We start from the raw sequence: 21,675 nt of genomic DNA on the forward strand, positions 1-21,675 counted from the left end.
TTCCATCTTCGCGGGCGGTTGGAGCCCTGTGTGCAGCCTCTGGGCGGATCTTAAGAGCACTCTACGGTGTGTTCGGGGAATTGTAGGTCCAGCTGAGGAGGGAGGATGGTTGTTGTGATCATTGTCTGGCGCGGGCTGTAATCATCATCACCGTTGCTGATCAGAGGTAGAAGTACAAGCCTCTAAAAGGGGAAGGGGGGAAAAAGAGATCGAGCGAGCTACCTCGGGGGATTCTTTGAGCCGCCAGATTTATGGCGACGGGGAAAGCTGGTTGTCATTGCAGCACATATTATTCCCAAGAGCCGGCCCATCCATGTCTCTCACGGGAGGGAGTAGAGCGGGCAAGCCACTTCCCAATACCCAGGAACTACAATCCCCACAGTTGGGGGTGTTGGTTAAACACAGAGTGTTGCGACAAAGCAGGGGACCCGTTGTCGTCCCTAGGGAAGCTTATGGACTCGAAAGAGGCCGTGGAAAAGGGATCCAGAAGAACTGATACCCATGATAAAATCTTAAGATATAACTTGGGCCGTCTTGTCAAGGCAAAGGGGGCTTGAACCGTTTGAGTTGGATTGTTGAATGTTCACGAGTTGCCGTCGCGCATATGCTCAGGGCAAGCGACGTCTGGTTCTGAGTAGTATGAACGAGATGTCTAGTCTAGGAAAGGGGTGGCACCTTGTTAACTGTGGCAAATGCTGACTCTTGACGGATTCAGGGCTGTTTCACATGAAAGCCCGTGGAAACGTCAACAGACGGGACTGTGCGACTGTGCGCAACACTGCGAACTCGAATTCCTCTTGATTGAACCTATTCGGCTTATAAAATCAGGTTTATACAAAATTTTATGCTTGTTTGTACATTAGCGGCGCAAGAGCGACGTGTCGCATGTATTTTTTTTTTTTTTTTTTGGCGTGTGTGTGTGCGGGTCGGTTTCACGGAATAATAGACAACGGAAGCGGTTTTCCCTGGTTCTCCCCATGGGTCAAATCCTCGGCATTCCTCCCTTCTGGGCCAGCGCCACTCTTCTCTTGTGCGCCTCCCTAAAGTTGTAACGCTCGTAGGTCCCGAATCCGTAGGCAGCGAGCCCCAAGGCTAGCCAGATGCTGGTGATGATAAGGCCGATGGGGAAAATCAGGAGCTGGACGCCGGGAAGCACAAAGGCGACTGTGCCGTTTTCGAGACCGGCCACCATCTTCTCCACGGCGAGCTCGGCCAGGCGCTGATTTGTCATGACCTGGTCGTTCGCGAACTCGCCCACGACGAACGCGGCTTCGTTGGTCGACACGAGGGTTTTCACTTCCTTGCCGGTGCCGTCAATTGCCTTCAGCGTGACGACGGGCATGACCCAGGCCTCGAGCTGAGCCCTATAGACACACACACACACAAAAAAAAAGGAAGTGTCAGTAGAGTACAGCGGTTGGCACGGAGAAGATCAACAACGTGAATAGTGACCGGCTTACCTGGTGACCTTGCCCGACATTTTGTCCTTGTCGATTTGGCCGACGAACATGTACGACTGTAACATTCGGATCTCCCCTTCTTCGCCTTCCTGCCTCGCTTTGAGGGAGTTCCCCCCTTGCGGGTTAACCGGAGTGACCGAGGCACCATTGTAGCTGAGCTCGACCTCGATGTTCTTCTGCGGTACCCCCTGGAAGTCACCCGTCGGCTCGCCGAGCTGGTATAACCTCAGATCCGCCTCGAATGCGCCAGTCCGGTTGTTGAGCAGCGGCAGGTTGTAGCAGACGCATGTGCCTGACGGGTTCGTTGGCACTTTCACATTCCTCAACGCGTCCTGGCATGCCTTGTCCACCATGTTGTTCCATTCCTCCATGTTGAGGCTCCCGTCGGCATTGAGCGGCGTGTTGCTTTCGCCGGCCAAGATTGGTTCTTGCTCTTGGTCTTGTCGAGCCTCCAAGTAGCCCCTGGATTGCAGGCTTGCTTCCGCCATCGCATCCATCCTCCGCTCCACTGCTTGATTGCTGTGCGACAACCCGTCCGCGATGAGGCCGCCCACCCCCGCCCGTGCCCCTGTCGCAAGAAAAGAGGCGACGAGCGCCCTGTGCCAAAGCATCTCTTCGTGACTCGGGGAGGTCGAATCCGCCTTCGTGTTTCTCCAGAGTCCCGTGTCGCTCTCTTCTCCCACTCGCGTTGTCCCCCGTATTAACTTCGTCGCCCGTAAGTCTCCAAGGTTCGGCCAGAGATGAACGGTATTAAAGATCGTGTTATGAACGGCTGGCCAATCCTGCGGCCAGCGCACCTACCAGGCAGGCAGGCGATGGTCAGATGGTCGAAAAAAAGAGTGTGCTCGAAGTGAAAATAAATAGAGGGGCCCGCCCGAGAAACAGAAGGGGAGTGGGAAATCTAGCGAAGGTGGCTCGGAGGCGAAGTTTATCGAACAAACGGCGTGCAAGTGAAACGGAAAACTTGAAGGTAAAAGGATAGGCAAGGGGGATCAAGGTGACCAAGACCTGGACAATGGCCTGACTTGACAGATGTGAGGCAGGGGTCGGATTAAGCGAGACATAGGAAAAGCATGATGTTGCATCAAGGGTTAAGGAGGGAAAGGGAGGGGGAAAGAGAAGGGGGGTTAGGAGGACGTCTTAGAGGAGCAAAGGAGACTTTAGTTGTAGACTGGACACAGGACACAGGTCGAGGAGGATAAGGAGCGGCTAGAACGCTGGTGAATGGACAGACAGTTTGGCCAATGGGATTGGAACATCGGGCCAAGGAGAATCGAGGAGACCACGCCAATCAAGGGGCCCATACGCTGATGAGAAGAGAAGAGACGGGGACTTTGAAAGTCGGAGAATAATAAAAGATGGTCTGTGTTGTCATACGAGGAGATCCCGGCTTTCTCGGGATGACTGCGCGGCCTGCGTGTGATCGCCCTTCAGCAATGAAGGAGCAGTGTCGGATCGACGCGATGGAACAGCCCGAGCCGAACCGACCGGGGTCTGCGACAGAATGCGGTCGGACCTTGTGCCCCACGATTGGCTCAAAGCGGCGGCCAAGAAAGGGTCTGGGGTTGGGCAGGCCCACCCAGCGACGAGAGCGACTACGGACGTACGCGTACACTAACTGCGCCGCATCAAGTATTGGACGACTGCATCTCTCGAAGATCAGAGGGGGGAGAAAGGTGATATATGGAGAACTTGCAAGGAATTCTGGGATATTAGCTACACTTTGAGAACAAAAACTCACAAAGCAAACTTTGAGGTCGTAGACTTAAAAAATTCAAACAGCTAGTGGTGCTCGAGCCTCCGATTGCCAAGCGCAGCAAAGGCCTGAAACACACCACAACACACAGCAAGGCAAGTCAGTCAGTGGGGTTCTCAGGAGGTCTCCAATGCTTGGTTATTTGCCCATTCATCTTCTGGGCGCCAAACTCTTACCAGAAAGCCGCCGCCAATCGAACGGGTGCCGCTGTACTTCGTGCCACCCGCAACCGAAGAAGAATGAGACGGGCGCTTATTAGACAACTGAATGGTTTCATTAACAGACGACGAAAGGATGCAAATCTGTTTCTTTTTGTGGGCATGCCAATCCTGAATAAAGTGCACGGGATGCGGGACTTCCCCCGCAGCCGCCGATCGCCGATCGCGCATCTTGCAGACGCCAATTCCACCCGGCTGTTAATTATGTTACCCAGGTACGTTTGCTGTAGGCACGATTTTCATGGGGTGCAGAGTACTTTACTATGTAGTTCTGCTGAATTTCCAACCATTTCTGGACTCTGTTCATAGTGTACGGATTACATCATGGTCTCTGGCCCGCTTGGTCGTTGCGGGACAGCCTCCGCGGCTGCGGGGGAGGCCACCCACTGCTGGCCACGGGCATCTTTAAAGTACCGGCCCCATCCCTTTTTTGCTGCCTTAGATTATGGAGAGAGAACATTATGCTGCAACTCTCTTAGGTTTTTTTTTTTTTTTTTGTTTTTTTTTTCCCGACAGGATCATCATCAATCGTGATGGGCGACGTAGCCACAAACTCAACTGTGAGGCCCTTAATAAGGGGTGTAGGTGTAATTACTCCGTAGACTTCCGGTGTTGCAGCACATTTGTTTGTCTCGCAGAACGGCTACTCGAGTGATGATTCCCAGCTGCTTGAGGGGCCGCAAGGGATTTTCCAGTCTCTTCGTCACCCGAGTTCCCGAGGTTGAGGCACTGAAGAGCTCAGGGGTCGTCGTCGAATGGCACAACGTACTTGCAGAAGCTCGGTTTACAATTTCTCGCATGATTTATTGCAGCTGCGATGAGGTTGACGGTTGAGAGTAGGGAATATGTACGATCAGGCTCCTGCCGATCAAGACAAGGTTGGCAGCGACCATCTGTGCTACCTATTACCGGTTGAAGGGTTTCCCAAAGAGGTTGCGAATATTGAGTAATTAGGCATCTTTCCAGAAGTGCCTTGCTCGGTAATGTATGTATGTACTGGACATGCATACAGTGCTGACTCACAGCACCCCAAGGCATGCCTGCTTTGTCCCCCCAGGCAATGGGGTCCTTTGAGCAGCCAGGGAAACCTTAATGCAGCAACGCAGCAACGCAGCAGCGCCATCAGAGACAAAGAGAGGCCTAGGGCACAAATGCACCATACATTGTTTATTCAGTTACAGACATCAATCTCCCATCATTATCGCCCAACCACCAACATACCCGAATACCCAATCATTAACCGAAGCTGACCCGATGAGAACCGATTTGTCCCCACGCAATGCATAATCCGTCATCCACGATGCTTTACCTCGTCGTCGCATAACAAAAAGAAAAGAGAAAAAAAAGGAAAGGAAGGAGATCAAAGGAGCTGAAGTGAGAAAGAACCTCTAGCCGAAGCAAGCACATCAACCTATACAGCTGAAAGGAAACTTTTGTGTACGCCGCCGCGGCCGAACCCAGCCCACCCACCCTACGCCACGGCGAGACAAGCGAGATGGAAAAAAACGAACAAAGGGAAAAGGGAAAATGATGAAGATGATGAAGAAGAAGAAGAAGAACGAGAGATGAAGGGAAAGCAAAGGAAAAAGCAAAAGCCAGCGTTGGTAGGTAGTTACAAAACGACATGCTGAGGGTTTAATCACTTAATAATAATAGAACGTGGTTTGACACCGGCAGCGGGGACGACCGATGCGCTCGTCCGGCGGCCCTCAGACATTGTCGGCGCCGTCCATGAGCTCGGACGCCGTCTGCGACTGCGCGAGGAAGTGCGACCTGCTGCCGCGCGCGGGGCTGTTGCCCCTGCTCTGGCCGGGCATCGACATGGTGCGGGCGCGCCGCGAGCCGGGCCGCGGGATGATGCGGGACCGCGACCGCTGCTCCTCGAGGGCCGGCCGGGCCTGCTCCTTGGAGATGACGAGGCCCTGCGTGATGGACATGAGCTCGCCGCCCTCGACGGCGCACATGCTGGGCCAGACGACGAGCAGGATCTCGTCCGGGTCGACGTCGCCGTCCAGCATCTCGTCGTCCGGGCCGTGCAGGGACGAGGCGGTGGCGCCGGCGCCGGCGCTGTCGCGGAAGCTGTGGTTGTCCGCCGCGTCGGCGGCGCCGCCGACCATCTCGACCGTCTCGAGCCGGTCGTCGGCGATGGCATCGTCCCCGTCGTCGCGCGTGTGGGGGATGCCGGCGTCGCGCTCGGCCGCCTCGGCGAACTCGGGCAGCTCCAGCACCTGCCAGTCGAAGTCGTCGTAGGGGGGCCCGAAGTAGGGCTCGATCTTGACGTTGGCGAGCTGGATGCGCCTCCACTGCTCGCACGCGACCCTGCAGGCGGCCTCGAGCCCGGTGCAGAAGGCCTCGAACTGCAGCGCCGTGAGCAGGTGCTGCACCAGCCACGACACCTCGCGCACCACCATCTTGACCCGCCGCGCCCCCTGCTCCGCCTGCCGGTCCGGCATCATGGACAGCAGCGTGGCCCGCACGTGCGCCTCCCGCGTCGGGTCCTCGTCCTCCAGCGCCCGGAGGAACTTGACCAGGTTCTCGTCGTCGTCGTCCAGCAGGTACACGGGCCGGAAGAGGTGCTTGTGCATCGCCCGCGACAGCACCGCCAGCACCGCGCTGATGCGCATCCCCTTGGCCGCCGGCGTGTTGGACTGCGGGAGCGGGATCTGCAGCTGCGTCGCGTGCTTGAGGTACGGCGAGTTGCGCAGGTTGCTCCAGCACGACGGGTCCGCCAGCGTCTGCTCGTCAATGTCGGGCCGGAACGTGCTCTCCACCAGGGTCACGATTGTCGTCCAGATTTTGTCGAGTACCGTGACGCTGAAAAAAAAAGGGGTGTCAGCTAAAGCGTTTTTTTTGTTGTTTTTTTGTTTGGCTGATGGCTACGGAGAGCTGGAGGGTAAAGGTAAAAGGGGGGGGGGGGAGGAGGAGGAGGAGAAGAAGGAGAAGGGACTTACTAGGTGTCATCGTTGTCGCTCTTCAGGACGATGCGGTACTGCTCGAGGTCGCTGAGCTTGCCTCTGGTTATCTGGAGGTCCTGCGTCGTCTCGTCCAGCCGCGCCTGCAGGTCCCGGCCGTGTGCCTCCGCCTTGTCGGCCCGCGCGCCCTCGGCCGTGAGCTTGCCGTGCAGATCCTCGATCTCGGCGTTCTTCTCCTCGACCGTCTGCTGCAGGGAGGCGATCTGCTCCTCGGCCGCACGCAGTGATTCCTGCAGACTCTCGATCTCGTTGTTCTTCTGGGCGATGGTGTCGTTGAGCGACGCGATCTCCTGCCTCGCCGCCTCGAGCTCCTCCTCGAGCTTCCGCTTGTCCTCCTCCAGATTCGCGATCGTCTCCTTCAAGGACGCAATCTCGGCTTCGTTGTCAGCCTTGATCTGCTCGAGCTCCGCCTTCGCCGCCTCCAGGTCGGCCACGTTCTGTTTGAGCGACTCGATCTCGGCCTCGTTGTTGGCCTTGATCTCCTCGAGGTTGGTCTTGGCCGCGGTGAGCGCCGCAATCTCGTCGGCGGCCTGGGCGGCGGCGGCGGCCGCCGCCTCCTCGCCAAGTCGCTTCTCCTCCTCCACCGCAGCCTTTGCCGCTTCGAGATCCGCATACTCCTTGGCCGTCTTTTCCTCCAGGTCGGCGTACTCCTTGGCCGTCTTCTCCTGCAAGTCGGCGTACTCCTTGGACGTCTTCTCCTGCAAGTCGGCGTACTCCTTGGCCGTCTTCTCCTCGAGCTCGGCGTATGCCTTGGCCGTGGCTTCTTGGAGGTCTGCATATTCCTTAGCAGCCGTCGCCGCCGCCTCGGCTGCCTCGTTGATCTTGTCCTCGAGCGTCCTTTGCGTGTCTTCGAGGTCGCTCTCTAACCGCGTCCTGACGGCGCTGAGCTGCATGATCTCCTGCACCTTCTCCTGCACCACGAGCTCCATCTCCTTCTTCTCGTTCTCGAGCTCTTCCTTCTGCTTTTCGAGCTCATTTCGGAACTTGCGGTACTCCTCCAAGACCACCTGATGCGAGCTCGAGAGCTTGTTGTTCTGCTCCTTGACGTACAGGAACTCGCTGAAGACGTCGGCCACCAACTTGTAGTTGGGGTCGGACGTCAGGTCGCGGATGGCCCGGACAAGCCCGTCAACCGCCTGGGTGGGGTCGGCATCGACATGGGAACCCATCTTTGGCTTGGGGCTGGGCGGGGCCGGGGGTGGTTTGGTGGTTCTTTGGAAAGAAGAATAAGAACTGCGGACCTTTGGGGTAGCCAGCTTGGGCGTGTTTCTTCGTGAAGCTAATTAATGGAAGCACGGAAGGGGATGATGGAGGGGGTTAATTAGGGGAGAGCTAAGGATGTGCTCTGCCCGATATCAGAGGGAAGGATATCGTGGGCCTGACGACGGCAATTATGGCCAATCTCGGGTCGAGGTTTGTGATTGAAGTGCTGTTGCGGTGCGGCAGCGGCGGAATTGGACGACGCTCAGTTGTCTATATACCGCGAACTGACGCCTTTCAACCCCCCTGGTGGGTTTTTCTCCGCCTGAGGCGACCCTCATGCATGCGTACGGGTTACATCCACACCGGCACAAAAGGGGAGGCTGAGACGAGGGAGACCCAGGGGGTTGGCTGGCATTGACTCACCTACCCGGGCAAAAACACCAAACAAGCGATCACCAGACTGCCGCGGTGCCCAGTCTCCGAAGCCCACCGCCCTCCAAATTGTCAAATTGGGGGTGTCAATTGGGCTCACAGTTGCCCCAGAGCGCGCAGTGGTTCGCCGATGGGTCCCCCCACCGGCCCCGGCCAGCCCATCACAGAATGCCAGATGTGGCAGACGTCGACGGAGCCCAACGTTCTAACCACTCATCACCTGCAGCCAGCCTTCCAGCGGTAACCAGCCAGCTAGATTTCCGGGCATTGCTCGCTGGCTTGTTCTTGCCGTTGGCCGGGTCCCATTCTCATTTCCGTCGTCGCGCAACCCGCCTCGTCAATCTGCATTCGCTTGACTCGAAACAGGCTTGGGCCGCTTCCTTGTCATTGATGGGGCTCCATCGAGGCTCTTGACGTGGCAGCATCCGTTGCCAGCACTCGGCCGCCAGGGGTTCCCTTGGCGTTGATTGGCCCCGCTTCCGCCTCTTCCGCCCCCCACAGACTTGCAGCGCCAGCATACACCACCCGTTGTACATACATAGATACTAGTATGAAGTGCAATGCTTGCTTCGGGCATACCCGGCGATGCTGGCAATGTTGCCGGAGAGACAGAGGAAGGGTCATCGAGTTCCCCTCGACGCTGCCTCTTCTTTCCTTTCCTCTCCTCCCTTCAGCCTGCATGGGAAGAACCCCACCCCCCCCCCCCCCTTGACTGGCCTTCGTTGGCACCCGAATCCCCACCGAGTCCCAGGGCCCTCAGTCGCCGGCGCCGGCGAACTGGGTCTGCCCTCTCCCGGAAACGGATCCGCCAACCGCGTTGCGGCCCGGACCTCACGCCAAGAATTGGGCTCAATGCCAGCGCCCAAACAGGAGTTGCGGCCAACTGTCAACATCGAGCGGCATGCTGATGCCGGTGGACAAAGGCGGGCTGAGCCGTAGCAGCCTGAATTGGCTGCTGCTTGAGCCGAAAGCACCCATTCCTCAAATCAATCTGGCAGTGCATGCAACCTCATCTCCTTGCCACGTCGGCCCCGAATTCTTTGTCGTGGACGAGACTCGAGATCAACGAAGCTTCGATCAATTCCTCGGCGGCTCTGGCCGAGGCTGACAGCTTTTTGCCCGCCTTGCGGTACACCGCCTTGCCTTTACGTCCGTACTGTGTAGACCGCTCTCTCCGCTCCTCTCCTCGATGTGGATTCATTTCAGACGTGGAAGGGCTCTGACACTCCCAACCTCCCATCAGCTGACGTTGTTGCAGCGTTCAATCCAAGTAAGACACCGCCCCTTTGACAAGATAAATGTCGGAAGCTGTGGAGCTTCCAAACGTATTAGCCACGCGTTTGCCACAGCTGTATGAGGCTGTTCAACGCATTGGCCAGTCCCTTTGTCTATAAATACCACTTTTTTTGTCTCCTTTGTAGATAGTTTCAACAAGGCACTCTTTTCCTTCGTATAGCCACCTACTGCAGACTGCTTTCAACGCTCCCGGAAGCTCATCACTGCGTTCGGCAATAAATTAGTGATTTGACCGCGTCCTAAAACCATTCCTTTTTTCAGACTCGACGTCTGCGAAAGAGTTGAGTGATACGAATGTTGGGCCTCACACGATGTCATGCACCCCACGGGAGCGTGGTCGAGCGCAGGTGTACGCTCCCTCAGCAGGGCAGACCAGATTTTTATAACCGGCGCTCTCACTCCTTTTTTGCTCCTGTTTTCGGCTCCTCTATCGAGGCGTGCCGGTCTTCTATTCACTTCGCCGAGTAACCAGGACGTTTCTTGAACTGGTTTCGGAAAGCGGGCACTCCTTCCCAGCTCCCATGTCCCAATTGCTGACGGCGAACACGATCCGCGCTGATGATGCCGCGCCGACGAGGCTCCAGCATATATGAGCGACAGGAACAACAACAGCCGATTGTTGATCGTCACGGTAGTGACATGGCCGGAGCCGTTCGTGGAGACTCGGGCGGACAGGGGTTGCTTTCGCCGGATGTTCGTGTCATTGGTGGGACTTGGTAGCCCCAGCCACGCCGCTAATTAAAGCGTCGGCGGAGGGCTGGGTTGAGTCGTTAAGGAGTCGCCTAGGCGACTGCCAAGTTCGCGACTCCCGTCGGTGTGCATACCGCGGGGTCGGCCGAGGTGTTGGCTTGTGACGGGAAGGGCTAATTACCCTCTGGATCACATCATCTGGAAGAAATCCAGGCGCTCCTGTTCCTCCTGCGCGGCCTTCCGGAGGGCGGCTTCCTCGGGATCGACAGCCTTGTCCGCCGATTCGACCATGCCATCCGACGGCCGTGGCGGCGCCGCGGCGGAATCGGCCCACCGGGTATTTACCGGGGTCGAGTAGGCCGAATACAATGGGTTGACACCCGGTCGGACGGGGACGCCCGTCGACTGCACGTGCGAGACTTCGGCATGCGGCACCTCCTCCAGCGGTGGCACCTTTGTCGCACCCGGGGCGCTCCCTGGGTGGGCTACTTTGGGCTTCTCATTTGTCGTCGTAGTGAGATGGGCTTTGCTTTTCTTTTTTCGGAACCCGAGGGCGCGGAGACAACTGGGCATGGTGACAGTTTTGTGCTCAGATAGCTAGCCTGCGGGCGGTGAAAATGACAGAACGTGAAAAAAAAGAAAAAATTCAGCTGGCGACGATTTGTGGTGGTTTGTTTTTGCCGGAAGCACTTTGGTGCTAAAAATAATTTGATCCTTCTGCTTCAATCAGTCGGCTCAACCAAGGACTAAGGCGCGGTGCAGGTGAGAATCAGCGGGAAATGCTGTCTCATTTGCAGCATTGGGCAACATGCCCCTTTTCAAGCAATCTTTAGGCTGTAAGCAGTAATCATCTCTCGAATGCGCCATGGATTCAATGGTGGGTTGCACACTTGAAACGGTGCCTTCCAGGAAAGGACTCGCGCTGACGTGGGGCGAGATGTTGTTCATAATTTCCAGCTCGACTAAGCTTAACTAGCGCACTTTCCGGAAGCGGCAGGGGATCGCGGGGAAATAACCAGATTGCCCCACGCGCATCCTCGCAGCCAAGACAGCGATCGGCTCCAGTTGGTTCAGGGCCCTGATGCAGGTTGTCAGCGCGCTAGCGACGATCGGCTGGTTTTTCTGCAACACTCGCTACGGTACATACACTCCCGCAATGTGTAATCCGTACATTCACACGAGTCAGGAATTTTAAGACGCGACCTGTCCCACGACGTATTGCTTCAGTATAACATCTGCTCATATTAGATGTCACATTGCAGCCTAATAGCTCCATTCTCGGGTCCCCGATGTGTCCGCAAAGTCTGTCACTCGACGCGAATTGTGGTGGACCGCAGTGGAGTTTCGTCGGAGGCTACTCCTGCTCCTGGCGCACTACGCGGTTAATCAGGGCCATGCTCAATTTCCCATAACTAGTGTTGTCCCTTATAGTTTGCAATACACCGGTGATCATGTGAACGTTCGTCTGAGCAGCAAATCAGGGCCAAAAAGACGGCTAAGTCGAAAGGAAGAATGAAGCTAAGCTTCCCACGAGCTCTGGCTCACGCGCCAATGCAAAAGGTCACGGTTGCTTATTTGTGCACGTTTGCGGAAGCTACAAATCTTGGCATTTTATGGAGTACTAACGTGTTTAATGCTAAAACAGGACTAGGGTGCGCGCCTCAGGATGATCAGAAGGACTTGAGGAGCATTTTCTGTTTTTCCGAACCCGCATGCACATACGTGTAGACCACTCAATTATATCATACGTACTCCGTATGGGTGTCCTCTCCGCGGGGTATGCATGTACATACATCTAGTAGGACATCAAGGCAACCAAAACAGCAATGAATCTCTTTTCTGCAGTTGATATATGGCCTTGTTCTCGCAGGTAGACTCTCATTCGTGTGCCCAGAGGGACCTTGACGTGTGTAATTATCTTCCCAGGTACGCATCTGGTTGTCAGGGCTTGAGGCAGCATTTTGGTGGTTTTTAATCCAAGAGGGTTTGAGCTAGTGCTTCTCCCTGGCAGTGAAGTGAGTGGAGTGTGTGGATGCTCTGAGTGTCATTACCGGGCAGTTCAAGCATGCATTTGGGACTCGGGCGCCACGAAGCTCTTAGGTATTATGTAATTACCCGACCAGCGCCAAGCGACTGTACTGCGTAGCTACGGTAGTTTAGGGCTTGGCACAAAGGAGGCTGAGGACTACCTACGACTCGCCTCAATTCCTTGTTTGTTAAGATGACTTACTATCCACGAGGAACAGGACTTCTGCGGCTTTTGCATTTAAGTAGTTATTTCTTTCTGGCGATAGTCGTCGTTGGGGCCTGGTTGCCTTACGTAATGTTCAAGGTTGAAGATAGCGCTATCATCCAAAACAAGAAGGTCAAGCTCAGTTCCGGGTCGGACTTTAGCAATTCCCTGAGGTGCTCCACAGTGTTGACATTTCCACGCTCACTTGCGTCAACACCGACTTCCGCCCTTCTTTGAAAACCAACGACCGAGTCCCCTTTGTCAACCACCAAAAATGAAGTCTGAAGTGGCGCACGTGCTGCCCATCGACGCGAACGCTCGGAGCGGGCGCCCGACGCCGCGCTCTCGGGGGAAAAGCGTTGCTCTCGTTTTAATCGCGCTGCTGTTGTTTGGTGTCACGTTCATTGACTTCCGGTCTGTGGAACGTTTGTGGTGGCTCGGGCCATCATCAGCGGCGCGTGAGGAGGCTTTCAGAGCAGGATGCGCCCAGCCCGAGCCCCTGCTTCCCAGCAAGAACCCGGATCTCGACAAGGCGTTCGAGCACATCACGAGCAGCGCTTTTAGGAATGCCACCATCAGGCGCCTCTCGGCTGCCGTCCAGGTCAAGACCGAGTCCTTTGACGACCTCGGAGCTATCGGCGAGGACCCCAGGTGGGACGTCTTCTATAACTTCCACGACTTCCTGAAGAAGACCTTCCCTCGCATCCATGAGCAATTGCAGGTCGAGAAGGTCAACACCCACGGTCTGCTGTACACGTGGAAGGGCAGCGACGAGTCGCTTAAGCCGACCCTGCTCATGGCCCACCAGGACACGGTGCCCGTGCCGCCCGAGACCATCAGCTCGTGGACCTACCCTCCCTGGAGCGGAGCGTATGACGGCAAGTACATCTGGGGCCGCGGCGCCAGCGACTGCAAGAATCAGCTCATCGCCACCCTGGAGACTCTCGAGCTGCTTCTCGAGGCCAACTTCAAACCCAGGCGCACCATCCTCCTCTCGTTCGGCTTCGACGAGGAGTGTTCCGGCAAGCAGGGAGCCTCTCACCTGGCCGCCTTCATCCAGGAGCGCTACGGAAAGGACGGCATCGCGGTCATCGTCGACGAGGGCAGCGGCTTCGAGCAGGCCTGGGGCACCCTCTTCGCCAAGCCCGGCACGGCCGAGAAAGGCTATACCGACGTGCACATCACGGTCCGCGCCCCCGGAGGCCACTCCTCGGTCCCGTCCGACCACACCTCCATCGGCATCCTCAGCGAGCTGATCACCAAGATCGAGTCCGAGCAGTACCCGACCCGGCTCGTCGACGCGAACCCGTACTACACCCAGCTTCAGTGCGGCGCCGCCTACTCGCCCGACTTCCCCGAGAAGCTCAGGGAGCTCCTGGGCCGCCGCCGGTCCCGCGGCGCCTGCAGGGCTCGGCCCGACCGGCTCGCCCTCGAGGCGGCCAAGCAGGGCCCGGCCATCAAGTACCTCATGCAGACCTCGCAGGCCGTCGACGTCATCTCGGGCGGGATCAAGGTCAACGCGCTGCCGGAGCGCGCCACGGCGGTCGTCAACCACCGCATCAACGTCGGCGAGACCAGCCAGGTCGTCAAGGACCGGCTGACCGCCCTCGCGGGCGAGGTCGCGCGGGCGCACAACCTGACCCTGCACGCGTTTGACGGGAAGGAGAGCCCCTCGTCCATCGTCCTCGCGTCGTCCTCCCACGAGCTGCAGGTCGCGCCCGTGACGCCCGCCGACGGGGACGCCTTCGCCGTCCTGGCCGGCACGACGCGCGCCCTGTACGGCAGCGACGTGGTCGTCACCCCGGGCATCATGACGGGCAACACCGACACGCGCTACTACTGGGACCTGACCCGCCACATCTTCCGCTTCGGGCCCGGCTTCGACCCCGAGGACGGGCCCGGGCTCGGCAAGATCCACACCGTGGACGAGCGGGTCAGCGTGCTGAACCACGTGAACGCGGTCCGTTGGTTCACCTTGTTTGTGAGGAACATGGACGAGGCCGACTTGTAATTAGATCACATGAAACACGAATCGGAGGCTATGGGGTGTGTTATTCGGGAAACGCAAGTTTTTTTTTTTTTTCCTTGCGAAGGCCACCACCGGGTGCTATCTCGAGATGCGCGGCTCGTCACTTGCGCATTTCCGTTTGTTTGTATGTATGTACATAGGTACTCGGTCGCCGGAGCAAACAATAATTACATCACTCGAACTTTTTGGATTTCTCCTACAGACGTATTATTACCTCGAGTCATTTGAGAAATCGGCTCTTGTTTTAGCCTGGCCCGGAATTGTTTATTTATTTAGATTTATCTCTGCTAATAGTAACCAGGGTAGGCTTACACTAATTTCCCGGGCGCCCTGGTGCGGTCTTGGGCTTCTTCAGCTCCGGCGGAGCGGATGTCGCACCGCACGGGTCTCATGAACTCGTCGGGATGACGTTTCAAAAGGCATCGCACAGCATACGAGTCACGCCAATCAATGATTCCATAGGGCGACGCAAACGGCTTCCCACCCCCACCCCCTTTACGCGCTGGTTTGCTGCGGGCATGCCCAGTGGAGGGTTTCCGGTGCTTCCTTGCTCTTCTGCAGTGTGGCTTTCCGGTTGTGGGCGGGGGAATGGCAGCGCACCAAGCCCTCTTGGAGCTTTGTTTGGGCGATCGCCTTCCATATCCGGAGTGGTTATACGGATTATAGGTTTGTGTTTCGGACACGGGCAAATCCCGAATCTGCAGTTTGTCTTGCTGAGACCCGCCCCCGGCATCAGGCTTATAATTATCACATCTCCAAATCCCTCCCCAGCCCGACTGTGTTCACTCTGTTACAATTGATTCGCCCAAGAGCAAAGTTTTGTACGGGGAGTCTGATCGCGCGTAAGGAATTATAATTGTTTCCAGTTTTTTTTTTTAAAAGCAGAGGCAAGAACAGAAGTCTCTCGGCCCTAGCAACCGGGGGCCACCGCGGCGCTCACTCACCATGCCAGCCGTATTAATCCGCACCATCAAGATCGTAACTCGCACGATACAGGCCCGTCAAACAGTCCATTCATTCCCGCCGTTCCATGATCATCCGGACGATGACGACGACGACGACCTCGACGTCGACAAGGACGACATCTTCCCCTTCGACCGGGACGAGCTGCACGACGGCGACGAGCACCTCTCGGAGGGCACCGTCGCCGCCATCGTCGTCTCGTTAGTCGTCTTCTTCATCGTCGTCGGCGGCCTGCTCGCCTACCTGCGCCACCGCCGACGACGGAAGGGCAAGGAGACCGAGGTTGCCATGAAGGAGGCGAGCGCGGCGTCCGCCACGGCGGCCGCATCCGCCTCTGTTGCGGCGCCGCCGGGTGCCCTAGACCCGCCGCCGCCGTACGACGAGGTCCACGGCGACTCGGCGCCCCAGCCGGTGGGGGAGCTCCCCGCCTCGGAGCCTCGGAGCGCTGCCAATCTTGGCGTGGGGGCGGCAGCCGTGGGGTTGGCTAGGCGGGAGGAGGAGGAGGAGGAGGGGGGAGGGGAGGGCGAGGACGAGGACGACGCGGATGCGATCGGATCGCATGCCACCATCACGGACGGGCTAGCCCCAGGGAGGCACGCCGATGCGGGTCGTCCGGGAGAGGGAGGTAGTACGGCGGTGGTGATGCCGGGAAAGGATCCCGAGGTGAAGATGAAAGAGGTAACAGGGAAGAGTTGATGGGGAAGAGGGGTTGCTGGCTTTGGGGGGGTGTGAGCAAAGAGGATTATTCATGACTAATTAAAAACCAAAAAAAAAAAAAAAAAAAAAAAAAACGGGACAATTAATAGAAACTAATTAGACGGGCTGTAGGGGGCCATGAAGAAATGGGTTCTACTCTGGCGTCATTCACTTGAGAGGAAAATAGGGGGGTTCTATATTATTCAGCAATAATTAGCACATGTTTGAACTGTTTCGTTAGGTCACGGTCACCTCTCTGGATCTCTCATTCTCTCTGTCTCCCCTTCTTATTCACAGTTCAATTATCAATCCTGCGGGATGTGGAACGTGGTAATCTCGCCGTGCGTTTTGAGTCCCCAGTTCTTGAGCCCCTCCGCTAGACCCTCAGCGAACCCCTTATCATAGTCCAGCCCCGATTCCATTCCAGCCAGGCGTCCCGTCCGCCTGGCCGATTATGTTAGCAAGTATTTAATTAATACCGGGTATTTCTTAAGTGAAAAAAATGGATGATGAACAGGATGAGGCTGCTTGCTGTAATTATCGGAGAGATAACACAGAATTAGAAGTGGGGGAGGGAAGGGGGAGAGACGAGGCGGAATGGAATGGGGATTAATAATTAAAGAACGGAATATTATTAAACGAGTTCAACTTACCAGGCAAGCCAGTCCTCGGCAGCCACCGTCCCCCGCGGATCCATCAACAGGCCTACGGCAACGTCGACGACCCAGTCCCCCTCGCCGCCGCCGTTTCCCCAAGCACCCGCTGTCCTCTCGTCGTCGTCGAGCGCGTAGAAGACGGTGGCGCCGCAGACGCCGCAGAACGCCCGCGTCACCTTGTCCGACGAGCGGTACGTCCGCAGGGTGGTGGCGCTGCTGTTGCCACCACCATCACCACCACCACCACCACCACCACCACCCTCGTCATCACCGCCGCTAACAGAGCCTCCTCCTCCCCACCTGCCGGGCGACGGGGGCAGCAGCGTGGGTGGGCGGATGCGCGAGCGGGGCACAAAGGTCCAGGCGACCGCGTGGGCGCCCGAGACGAGGCGGCAGTCGCGGCACAGGCAGAGGCAGGCGACGCGCTTGAGGGTTAGGGAGGAGCCGGCACGGCGGAGGAAGCGGGCCGCGAGCGGGTCGGCCGCCTCGGTCTCGGACGGGGCCACGATGGCGAAGCACACGCCGCCGCAGTGGCACTGGGCCGGGAGGAGGAGGTGGTGGTCCCGGTCGGGATCCCCCGGCGCCTGGGCCGGCGGCGGAGTGGCGACCGCCGAGGGTGGCTTGTCGTCACGGTCACGGTCCCGGTCCGCGTTCTGCTGCTGCTGCTGCTGCTGCGGCCGCGGCGGAGGGTTCCAGTGGTGGATGGGGCGGGAGTTGATGACGGGCAGCCAGGTGGCCAGGTTGGGCTCCGTTTCCGGGGCGGAGAAGATGTGGGAGCGGATCTGGAAGGTGTCTTCGTCGTGGACGGTGAAGACGGAAGTGGCGACGCACCAGTGGGGCCGGCCCGTGTCCGGGTCGGGCTTGAGGCTGCGGTCGCCGATGTGGCAGCCACAGGTAGAGCAAAAGTAGCGCTCCGAGGTCGCCTGGGCGGAGTGAACGTAGCCCGTGACGGACGACTCGAGCACGGACGGCGGGACGAAGGAGGGCTCGATGCCCTTGGGCAGCGGGGCGTGCACGCTCGAGAGGGTTCCGTGAGTGTAACGGCAGACGCTGCAGTGGCAGAGGTGCACGGGTAGGGGCAGGGCCGAGGTCGGGACGGTGATGGTGTACTGGACCGACTTGCAGTGGCACTTCGCCGTGAGCGTCTTGTTTGCTCCTGCGAGCTGGTGTGGGAGATGGAGGTAGGCAGCCATGATAAGCAGGGAATTTTACAAAAAAAATTAATTATATATGTGCCATAGGCGTACTGTGTAATTAATCAGTGCCCTTGGTGTGAGTACTCACAGTACAGCTCGCGATGTGGCTTGATGGTGTTTTGTTTAATTATTTAAGCAATTAATTAATATTAATTACGGATGTCGCTACCAAAAGAACCGGCTCACCGCCAAATTTGACCGGCAGAATGAATACGCTAAAAGCAACATAAAGTACAGTGGGGCAAAGCACTACAGCCACGAAAGCCTAGGCACTGTGGCCGATTGTTAGTGAAGATACCTTCTAAAACTTTAGCGACCTTGGATGGTTCGTGTACAAAGGCGGTGAGCCAGTTCTTTTGGTAGCGACATCCGTAGAGTGCTCGATGTTGCTAGGTTCGTACGCATGCGTCATGTTTAACACCGTACGAGATGAACCCCGCACGTCGCGCGGAGGGCGCGCTAGGCGTGGCTCAAATGGAACTAGCTAGCCAGGACAGGTCATGCTGCGTACACGCGGAGCTTTCAGGTAACCGTTTGGTAGGAGGTGGTGGTTTCTATGTATGTACAATCTATCACACCGGCCGTTCGTAGTACAGTTTCAATAGAGTCTCTTACCGGCTACAGAAGTACTTTACATGCATACGCGGTGGCCCTGGCTCCGACGAATCAATGTCGCTTTTTGAGAAGAGCAAAGGTACAGTACAAAAGTAATGTTACAACGCACGCATAATGAACTACAATATAACACAACCACCCAGTGACCCCAACAATCAATTGCCGTTCTCACTATGACCCAGTCCCGTGACCACGGCCTTAAGGATTGTTGTACCTCGAGCCCCTCCCACTCCAGAAGCTCTTATCCACCCTGTCGTCTCCTGCCGGCTCCGCCAGCCCGTGCTTCTTTTCGAAGGACCGGTTGTGCTCGTCCACCTCGGCCTGCTGCTCGGGCGTGAGCTTGGGACGGTGGCCCGGCACGCTCGCGTTGCTGATCTTGGGCTGGGGAGGCGCGTGGCGGGAGCTCTCGAGCGGAGGCCCCCCTCCTGTCCGACCGCGCGCGTCACCCTCGGCCAGGCCGTCCGGGACGACACCCGCCGTCGGACTCGACCCGGTCCCGGCGGCCTCTTTGCTCCGGGATCCGCCGCTGGCGGCGCTTGGCCCTTCCGCCGACTTTGGAGACGATGTCTTGCCATTGCTGTACGCCGGGGCCGACGGAACACTCGTGTTTCTCAGCATTTGCGCCGTGACGGTTGTTCGCGGTGCAGAGGTGAGCACCGCAATGCGGCGGGTTGACAATGTGCGAAACGGGTTCATGATGCTCATACTGCTTGTATTTTGGTTCGGTTGGTGTTCGGTTGGATTGAAAGGAGATGACTGAATGGTTTCGCTCTTCAAATTTATCCCTGAAATATAATATGCATCAATTCGATCTCGAGCGATAAATTGAGGGAAGGGGCCAGCATGTGGTGATGATTCTCGCTGACCAGCCTAGATCTGCTGCAATGACATCATCGTTCATTGGTTTCCCCCGACTCCCCGTAATTACTCCTCAGGGCTACGGAGTACGTATTAGCTAAAACTACCAAAGTAAATCTAGCACTATATTCCCGTGCATCTGTTTCTCCCCTGCCAATCCCTCCTACTAAGGTTGGGAGGTCCCAATACCTCCTTCGCCACCGTAAACCATCTCCAGACCAGAACTTCGAAATCACACAGCTTACACTAAGGTAAGCTTCCTTGATGATTCATTCTAGCTCATTTGAGAAACATGCTTGGCATGTTACACACTAATCACTTGGCTGCAGACGCTCAAGGCATGGGAATAACGATCCTGGCAGCACAACGCCGCGATAGAAATGTTCACGGGACATCCAGACCGTCTCGACCAGGCATTGCCCCCCTTCTGGTTCAGCGAGGGGGGGTTCTCATCGTTCGTTAATCGTCCAATCAGTGTTGATATTTTGAAGCTAGCAGCGCCCCTTGAGTCCCTGCAGGTCTCGCCGGTAATTAATTAGAGAGGCCAGGTGCATCGGCCACGTCGGGGATGCTGCCCCGAAGCCACGCCGAATGAATCAGAATTGATGCCACACGGATACCAGCTCGTGTTGCCTCCGACGGGCAGTGGGGGAAGGCATGTTATAATTAATATGTGAGCATTCGTTCGCGACCTGTCAGTCACTTGGCCTGCTATCTTTCTATTTTCTTCATCCACAGCACTCTTGCGGATGATTTCGGTTCAGAAGGACTGGTACGATGGCTGAAACGATAGCAGCAACGACATCGGCAGAGGCGGCAGCCGACGGCGACCCGACCCGGCTCGTAGTGCCGCGCTGGCCGCTCTCCTCGCGTCTCAAGTACGCCGTCATCGCATTCCTCTGGAAGAGGTTGATCCTCAAGCCATTGCTGTACTACAGCGAGTTCAAGAAATACTTTATCCCTCCAGGCGAGAACGAGCCGGATCATGTCAAGGCTTACCCGGTGCGAAAGTCTCTCAAGGTCCGGTACGTTCTCTGTCTATTTTCTGTTTCTCTGATCCAATCCTACGGCACAGAGAATAATATGGAAACATATGCTAATTAATCCATCACCTATTAATTAATTATTAGAATTTTCTTCCCACCCTCCTACAACCCCTCGACCTCCTCGCCGGAAACCACCACCAAGCTGCCCACCCTCCTCACCTGCCACGGCGGCGGCTTCCTGGTCGGGGAGCCGCACGACAACGACGCCTGGAACCGCGCGTTCGCCAAGCGCCACGGCTTTCTGGTCATCGCCCTCGACTACAGCAAGGGGCCCCGGCACCGCTTTCCGGCCGCCGTGCACGACGTCGAGGCGCTCGTCGGCTGCATCCTGGCCGACCGGTCCCTGCCCGTCGACGCCGCCCGCGTCGCCGTGGCCGGCTGGTCCGCCGGCGGCAACCTCGTCCTGGCCGCCTCCCTCCTGCCCTCGCTGCGCGGCCGCATCCGCGCCGCCGTGCCCCTCTACCCGCTCCTCGACCGTGCCACCGCCACCGCCGTCAAGACCCGCACCCGCCGGTACAAGCCCGCCCTGGGCGGGTTCCGCGCCCGCGACGGCGACTTCGTCGCCCCCATGATGGGCCTCTTCGACTGGGCCTCTCTCCGCCCCGGCCAGCGCTGCGACGACCCCCTGGTGAGTCCGTGCTACGCCCCGCGGGAGCACCTGCCCGCGGGCGTGTTCCTGATCGGCTGCGAGTTGGACATGCTGGCGCACGAGGCCTGGCGCGTGGCCTGCCGGCTCGCGGGGAGGAGGGTCCCCTCGCTGGACGAGCCCGTCGGGCGCGAGGAGGCGGGGGGCAAGGGGGAGCTGGTCACCGGGGGCGACGAGCGGTTCGCGTGGGAGGAGGAGACGGCGGAGGAGGACGGGGGGTTACGGGTCAGGTGGCTGCTCGTGCCCGACACCGTCCACGGGTTCGACCAGAGCAACATCGAGGGGCTGGTCAAGGATCCGGTCTTCATGGAGGATGCGCGCATCAAGACGGTCAAGGTGATTGACTTGGTCGGGGAGTGGCTGCTCAGCGGGCCATTGCAGGCAACGAAGTCCTGATGTCCAGAGCTGGATAGGCCCATGACATTTGCATGGTTACGTGCGTGGCTTGGTACGTTGGTCATCTTCCGCCTCCAGAAGATCAATTCAGTGTTGGGCCTTCGTGAAACTGCTAGACACGAAGCGAGTGAAGCGGGTGGGATCAGTTTTGTTTGCTAGAGGCCAGAAGCTTTTCGATTCCTGCAATTAAAATTTACCATTGTTTAATTTTAGATTAAATAATAATTATATCCTCAAAAACGAGTTCCCGTTAGTAATCTGCTTGTTTCCAGCACTCTGCTTCTAATTAGCTGTTCGAGCACCATGGGAGTTTC

General features: G+C 57.4%; 8 protein-coding genes across 8 annotated transcripts; 3 read left to right on the forward strand and 5 right to left on the reverse strand.

Annotated features, from left to right (window-relative positions):
- Positions 1 to 674: 674 nt before the first annotated feature.
- On the reverse strand, positions 675 to 2,177 carry MYCTH_2305448 (uncharacterized protein). The gene is made up of 2 exons (XM_003663446.1): positions 1,461 to 2,177; positions 675 to 1,364 (listed from the first exon to the last, which is right to left on the reverse strand). Exons 1-2 carry the CDS (start codon positions 2,069 to 2,071, stop codon positions 983 to 985), a joined length of 993 nt encoding a protein of 330 aa, XP_003663494.1. The 5' UTR covers positions 2,072 to 2,177; the 3' UTR covers positions 675 to 982.
- A 2,966-nt stretch (positions 2,178 to 5,143) lies between these two features.
- Positions 5,144 to 7,575, reverse strand: MYCTH_2127287 (uncharacterized protein; the record flags this gene model as incomplete). Its single annotated transcript, XM_003663447.1, has 2 exons — positions 5,144 to 6,248; positions 6,386 to 7,575. 2 exons carry the CDS (start codon positions 7,573 to 7,575, stop codon positions 5,144 to 5,146), a joined length of 2,295 nt encoding a protein of 764 aa, XP_003663495.1.
- Positions 7,576 to 10,010: 2,435 nt separating this feature from the next.
- MYCTH_2305452 (uncharacterized protein) lies at positions 10,011 to 10,759 on the reverse strand (the record flags this gene model as incomplete). Its single annotated transcript, XM_003663448.1, has 1 exon — positions 10,011 to 10,759. A coding segment is annotated over exon 1 (379 nt), but the record flags the coding sequence as incomplete, so codon positions are not given.
- A 1,696-nt stretch (positions 10,760 to 12,455) lies between these two features.
- Positions 12,456 to 14,485, forward strand: MYCTH_2305453 (uncharacterized protein). Its single transcript, XM_003663449.1, has one exon. The coding sequence runs from the start codon at positions 12,535 to 12,537 to the stop codon at positions 14,269 to 14,271; it is 1,737 nt and encodes a 578-aa protein (XP_003663497.1). The 5' UTR covers positions 12,456 to 12,534; the 3' UTR covers positions 14,272 to 14,485.
- A 575-nt stretch (positions 14,486 to 15,060) lies between these two features.
- Positions 15,061 to 16,100, forward strand: MYCTH_2305454 (uncharacterized protein). Its single transcript, XM_003663450.1, has one exon. The coding sequence runs from the start codon at positions 15,235 to 15,237 to the stop codon at positions 15,946 to 15,948; it is 714 nt and encodes a 237-aa protein (XP_003663498.1). The 5' UTR covers positions 15,061 to 15,234; the 3' UTR covers positions 15,949 to 16,100.
- An 87-nt stretch (positions 16,101 to 16,187) lies between these two features.
- Positions 16,188 to 17,797, reverse strand: MYCTH_80223 (uncharacterized protein; the record flags this gene model as incomplete). Its single annotated transcript, XM_003663451.1, has 4 exons — positions 16,188 to 16,392; positions 16,602 to 16,820; positions 16,917 to 17,140; positions 17,213 to 17,797. The coding sequence occupies 4 exons, from the start codon at positions 17,795 to 17,797 to the stop codon at positions 16,254 to 16,256; spliced, it is 1,167 nt and encodes a 388-aa protein (XP_003663499.1). The 3' UTR covers positions 16,188 to 16,253.
- A 572-nt stretch (positions 17,798 to 18,369) lies between these two features.
- MYCTH_2305455 (uncharacterized protein) lies at positions 18,370 to 19,307 on the reverse strand. The gene has a single exon (XM_003663452.1). The coding sequence runs from the start codon at positions 19,109 to 19,111 to the stop codon at positions 18,614 to 18,616; it is 498 nt and encodes a 165-aa protein (XP_003663500.1). The 5' UTR covers positions 19,112 to 19,307; the 3' UTR covers positions 18,370 to 18,613.
- A 257-nt stretch (positions 19,308 to 19,564) lies between these two features.
- Positions 19,565 to 21,611, forward strand: MYCTH_2305456 (uncharacterized protein). The gene is made up of 2 exons (XM_003663453.1): positions 19,565 to 20,298; positions 20,404 to 21,611. Exons 1-2 carry the CDS (start codon positions 20,051 to 20,053, stop codon positions 21,359 to 21,361), a joined length of 1,206 nt encoding a protein of 401 aa, XP_003663501.1. The 5' UTR covers positions 19,565 to 20,050; the 3' UTR covers positions 21,362 to 21,611.
- Positions 21,612 to 21,675: the final 64 nt, after the last annotated feature.

This window comes from Thermothelomyces thermophilus, chromosome 3, assembly GCF_000226095.1.
Source record: "Thermothelomyces thermophilus ATCC 42464 chromosome 3, complete sequence".
Classification (NCBI taxonomy): domain Eukaryota; kingdom Fungi; phylum Ascomycota; class Sordariomycetes; order Sordariales; family Chaetomiaceae; genus Thermothelomyces; species Thermothelomyces thermophilus.